Genomic DNA, 6,333 nt, shown 5'->3' with positions numbered 1-6,333 from the left:
AAGGTTTTTTTTGGTTACCAAGGTGCCAGACAACAAACATCTAATGATGGGTAAAAGCAAAGAGCTGTCTCAAGACCGCACCAGATTGTTGCAAAACATGAACATGGAATTGGCTACAGACGTATTTCACAACTTCTGAATCTTCCAGAAGCACCATCACTCCACCATCAAAACGCACAGGAGCTCCTCACAAGATTTCTGATCAGCGAGTCAGTGAAGTTCACCAACAGTGAAGTTTGGAGGTGGATGTATCATGGTGTGGGGCTGTTTGTCCTCTCGTGGTACTGGCAGACTTCCTTCATCATTGAAGGAACAATGAAAGGAGCCATGTACAGAGAGATTCTTGAGATGAACCAGCTACCATCCACCAGGATGCTGAGGATGAGACATGGGTGGACCTTCCAGCAGGACAACGATCCAAAGCATACAGCAAAGGAAACTCGCAATTGGTTTCAGAGAAAGAAAATCAACTTGTTGGAATGGCCCAGTCAATCACCTGACTTAAACCCAATTGAACATTTGTGGAAGCATCTGAAGATCCAGATTCACAAGAGGGCCCGCCGCAATCTTCAAGATTTAAAGACAATCTGTGTAGAGGAATGGGCCAAAATCACACCTGAATATTGCGGCCGATTAGTTACTTCATACAGAAAGCACCTTGAAGCTGTCATTACAAACAAAGGCTTCTCCACTAAGTATTGAATTAATTTCAGTTCAATACTTTTTTCCTGTTTCATTCCACTTTATTACACATTACTTTATTTACATATGGACTTTAATGTTTACTCTAGTGCAAATTTCACTTGAATAGGCTCATTGGAAATACATTTACTGGACAAAATGTTGATGTGTTCAATACTTATTTCCCCCACTGTATATAGCAAAATACTCACACAATCCGATAAATTATTGCAACTATTTCACATAGACATGACTTCTGATTGAGAGAGAGGCCATTAGATATTGGTGACACAGTCAGACCAAGACTCTCGGCGCCTTTGTTCCAGCTTTTGTTGCCTGTTTGGATTCCGATCCCCAACAACCTGCCATTACTCAGCTGTCAGCGCTATTTATTTAAAGGCTTTTTAACTCCAGCACACAGGAAGGAGGTCACAAACCTGCCAAGCACGAGCCCCACAGCCATGGACGAAACGGAATAAAAGAATAGCTTTACTCTGGAGGGTAGTCAAATAGGCCAATGGAGCGAGGCTCCACAGAACCACACTGAGAGCTGGGGGGGCTGCTCTGCATTCAGGGCAGGGTAGGGCAGTCAGGCAGGCTGCTCAACAGGGGCCCGACTGGAGCGTTTAGCTGGAGCCTGCCTGGAGTACCAGATGGGCAGGGTTTGGAATTTCAGGACTATTGACCATTGGCTCCATTGCAGCAGGCAAACTCAATCAGCCACAGTTAAGTATCTGAAAGGATTTAATGGTAAATGGGAAATGGACTGACTTATATAGCCGCCTTATTCCAAAGCGCTTTACAATGGACTCTCTTTCACCCATTCACGGACACATTCACACACCGATTGTGGCATGCTACCGTGCAAGGCGCAGGCCGGCCCCGCTCACTGGGAGCAATTTGGGGTTCAGTGTCTTGCCCAAGGACACCTCGACATGTAGCCAGCCGGGGGGGTTCGAACCGTGGGTCTGCCAACCTTGCGATCGTTAGACGCCGGCTCTACCCCCTCCATTCCTCCCCCGGTTTCAAATAGTATTTGGACCCAGACCCGGGACCTCGGGCTGTACGGTGTGACCAGGTACCTGCGTCCGGGCTGGGTCTCTCTCTGCTGGTCCCCCCTGGCCAGGCTGCCGTTGGAGTGCGGGGGTCTCCCGGCCCCTGCGTTGCGGTGTAGAGGGAGGGTGGGCCGCAGGGCAGACACCACATGTCCCTGAGGGTGTTGTGGCTGCTGGGGGTGGCCCCCTGGCCTGGAGGGGTATGCGGCCTGGGAGGGGGTATACGTGGGCAGGCACGGCCGAGTGCGCTCCTGGACCCCTCCTCCGCAGGACCGCGAGCAGGAGGCCCAGGGTCCCCAGATGCCCCAGGAGCCCGAGGACCCCCCCCCGCCGCCGCCCTGTCCCACCGCCGTCTCTGCTGTCTCCTGCTGGGGCTCCACCCTCTGAGGAACCTGCATAGACACACACACACACACACACACACACACACACACAGGATGACTACGGTACAACACACACACAGCATGGAGAGACAACCGAGGGACACCACAGGGATGCGGAGGACGGACAGAAGAAACCCATTAGAAGCGCTTCCCAGAACCCAATCTCATGAAAGACCCGGGGCCGATGACCTCATGCCATCATCAATGGTGTTCTATATCTCCCTCGTTGGGTACTGTATGAGATCATGACACTCTGTTCACAGGGCATAAAAGCCAAGATTTGGCCGATTAGAGGTTGTCTGTTAGCGTACCTACTATCCCCTTTTTGGCTACCCGCTACCTGCATTTCCCTCTGTTGACTCTATCCTCCTGTGTAACTCTGCCAGGGAGTTATTAGTGTCTAGGCTATCACTGCGCTCTCTGTCTGAGGACACCGCTTGACTGTGCCAGCCCGGTGCCAGGGCGAAGCCTGTGCCAACCCAGCTCCGCGGTGCCCGAGGAGGCTGCAGAAAAGGAAATCCAGCTCTTTAAGGACCACTTTGTCTCCATTCATCCAGAGCTCCTCTCTTAGCTAAACACATGAGCGTACTGTCTGTAGCAGAGCCTCAGCTGCCTTTTGGCTTTTAAGCAGACCGTAAGAGAATACATAAACGGTAGGGGGAGGGATGGAGAGTTGGCAGAGAGCTCCCTCTCCTGTCAGTCAACGACATGCTGCTATTCAGAGAGCTCTCAGTCCGTCTGTCCGCCCCCTGTCTCCCCCCGTCCCCCCTCCCCACGGCCGCTTTTGTAACCCAACCCCACTGTCATCTCTAAGGTCAGCCATGGGTCAAACAGCTGGACTCCTGGAAACGCACAGGGCCAAAGGAGACTTAACTCTCTCCCCATGTGGAATGCCCCTAAAGAAAAGAATCCCCCCCTGCGATTGGACAGTTACTCTGTCCGTCAGCTCCATCCATAATTGGCCATAATTATACATTTTGGCCCATCATTCCTGTCTCTCTGTCTCTCTCTCTCTCTCTCTTTCTCTCTCTCAAAGATTTTTGCTGACAGCTGGCATAATACCTATCTGTTCCCCTGTGTTCACTACAGCTTTTAACTGGTGCTCTGTTGGGAGTAAACAGATTTATACCCAGGTTGGATTTTTCCCCAAGGCATCTTCACTGACTGATTGCATGTTTACATGAACTGGGATCCACTGTGCTGTATCTAATGGCTTTGTGGTTTAACAATAACATTGCTACAGCAGACACTATACACTTCCCCTGTGAAGTCGAAAGCATAGTGCATCCTCCGTGAACAGAGGGTGTTAATTGGTAACGTTAACATCGGAAGACATGACCGTGCCATCTTTGGCGGTTTCACATTCCATGAGTCGGCCAACCGTGAGATGAGATGAGATGGTCAGCGAAAGGGACACTTAGTCTGCAAACACTGGAGGGAGGTCTCAGTCTATCACCACGCAGCAGGGGCTTGAAGATGTCAAACAGACCACACATGTTGCAACACAGATGCCCTGCCCCCTGCGCACACACACACACACACTTTCAACGCACTTTCATGCGTACATGCGCACACGCACACGCACACCACACATACCACACATACCACACACACCACACACACACACACACACACACGCACACACACACACACACACACACACACACACACACACACAAACACACACACACTCACCTTCCTGTGGTCTTCTGTAAACTGGCAATCCAGTGGGTTTGGTCTAATAAGCAGGAAGAGCATGGATACTCTGTGTGCAACAGATAGCATCAGTTATAACCACATTAACTAGTGTTTTTATCTAAGAAATAAAAACTTTGAGTTTAACACACACACACAAAACAACATTCCAGCTAAGTCTTTGCACAAATAACATTATCTAATAAGTGATGAATCGGACCTCACCTCAGAATCCAGACACAGACCCTCCTCATAGCTCCTAGACTTTGAGGTCTGCAGTTTCTAAAGAGGGAAAGTATATGTACTGTATTTGCAGAAAATGCTTTAGCGACATAATCAACACATTGCTGACACAGTGGGTCAGTCTATCCAAACCTCCTGACTAAGGTGGAATGGGGCTGCTGTCCCCTTGACCTTGTGTGTTGACCTCTGACCTGACCTATAGGTCATTCATATAGGTCACTCAATTAGTGCTCCCACACTGAAATGCTACACCGCTTTGAGACAGCAGGTCTACAGCCTTGCCCCCAGGAGCACTTTTACCCCCTAACCGTAAAAACTCATCTGTGCTGTGTACTCTCAAAATAAACCATACTGATATGTGATTTATATGTGGAGGTTCAAAGACCACAACCTTGAAGTTACCACTTTTTGTGACACACTGCAAGGCCATCTTTATATAATTATGTGTAATGTTCATCATGACTAAATCAATTATAGTCACAATATCAAAGAAATATTAAAGAACTAAACCTAATTGAACGACTGCTACTAAATGATAAACCAGGCTAAAAAGTAACAAGAGTGTAATATAAAAATGACAGAAGTGATGAAGGAAAGAGATCAACATGATTACATAGCCTAATATGGCAATATAATTTACATTCAGTTCTCTCAAACTCCTCTCAAAATGTTCGTTTCTTTTCCCGAAAGCTTGGAGTATTCAAATTCAAATCTATACGAAAACTTCGAATATAACACCTCTAGCCATTCGCTTCATCAGAGGGCATCAGGACATGTTGAGTGGACCAACTACTAGGCTTAAAGTTTGACACAAAAAACTATTTTTTTCTGTGTATTGCTGTGATTCTTGGACTTTATGATATCAATATATTAGAAACGGAACACCTGGATGAATTATGTTGCGCTCGACATCGACCTGCCGATCGGGGCTGTAGGTCACTGACGTGGAGGGGTTTGGAATTGGAAGTGTAAGCGCGCCGTACGGAGCGCAATTAAAGCAAACTTTCAAATATTCGGAAATATATATAGCTACTGAGCGTTTTCTGTGAAACATAAGGTATACAAAAACGTATAATGTAAATGTAGCCTATTAATACAATTCTATAAAACGTGGTAATAACGATAGGTTTAATATAATATCGATAATAAGACAATCATCATAATAATACTATATAAGAAAATGGTCTATAAGAAAATGATATCATTACTCTTATCATTATTACTTATTAGGCGTGTATTGATATAGATTAATAGGCCTATCACTATTATTATCCTCATAACTATAATAAAACGTACTAAAATATCCTACCTTGGATACTGGTGATGACTATCACGTTATGTCGTTTCCCCAGTGTAGCCTTGTATTGCCCCTCTCAAAGGTAAATTGCGGTGTCCTGAGTTTCATAAACAAACGCACCAGGTATCTTCATAATCCGAGGCGTTCGGAGGAGTATAGTCCAGGTAATAAAGCTACTTCCATCGAAACAATAAATCCGTTCCAACACCTCTGCATATCCAGCGGTCACTGGTCAGCATGATATATTCCGTTCACTCACAGCCGTCCTGCCATAGGCACACACTTCTACTCCCAAGTCATGGGAACAGCGGAGAAATCAACTTGTTGCGACCCCTGCTGCCGCTCTCCTTCTCCCTATACCGAGAAAGAGAGAGAGGGAGGGAGGGAGAGAGGGAGGGAGGGAGAGAGAGAGGGGGGGAGGGAGAGTGAAGGAGAGAGAGGGTGAAGGAGAGAGAGAGAGAGAGAGAGAGAGAGAGAGAGAGAGAGAGAGAGAGAGAGAGAGAGAGAGAGAGAGAGAGAGAGAGAGAGAGAGAGAGAGAGAGAGAGAGAGAGAGAGAGAGAGAGAGAGCATCTGTGCTGTATACTGCAGTTCGGGCCATCCTGACAAAATATAGCCCACCTACTATTCTTGTTGCTTTTTAAATATTTTTTAGACACCCTCTTCAGAGGTGTTCTCTTCTCTCTGAAAGCCTTTCCCTCCTGGGTGGTCATAGCCCCAACTCTCACTACTGAAATATGGACCATGACTATTCTCCATGACTGCAGAGGAAACATGCTGTTACATGCACCCCATCCCAAAATGTAGGCAAGAGTAAAGGTGAGGTCTTCCACTGTCATTATGACTAGAGTGCCACAGGCTTGGCAATCACAACCATTATGCACAAGATAGTCATTTGTCAACCACTTAAACAGAGGTCAAAGTAATCCAATGGAACTACTCGATCACCTGCAGGGAAGTCGGGGGACCAGGGAAAGTGTA

General features: G+C 47.1%; 1 protein-coding gene across 1 annotated transcript in view; it reads right to left on the bottom strand.

Moving 5' to 3' along the window:
* thsd4 (thrombospondin type 1 domain containing 4) overlaps positions 1-4,068 on the bottom strand; it is a gene marked incomplete at both ends in the record, with an annotated part of 40,632 nt that extends 36,564 nt beyond the window's left edge. Inside the window, 3 exons of the mRNA XM_080539724.1 lie at positions 1,749-2,128; positions 3,815-3,884; positions 4,040-4,068. Of these exons, the coding sequence (XP_080395850.1) occupies positions 1,749-2,128; positions 3,815-3,884; positions 4,040-4,068 (479 nt within the window). The remainder of the gene's footprint in view (positions 1-1,748; positions 2,129-3,814; positions 3,885-4,039) is intronic.
* Positions 4,069-6,333: the final 2,265 nt, after the last annotated feature.

The sequence above is a fragment of the Nansenia antarctica genome (assembly GCF_963989245.1).
Source record: "Nansenia antarctica genome assembly, chromosome: 9".
NCBI classification, from domain to species: domain Eukaryota; kingdom Metazoa; phylum Chordata; class Actinopteri; order Argentiniformes; family Microstomatidae; genus Nansenia; species Nansenia antarctica.
The sequence above is the reverse complement of the archived record's forward strand: the minus strand, read 5'-3'. Positions and strand labels throughout refer to the sequence as shown.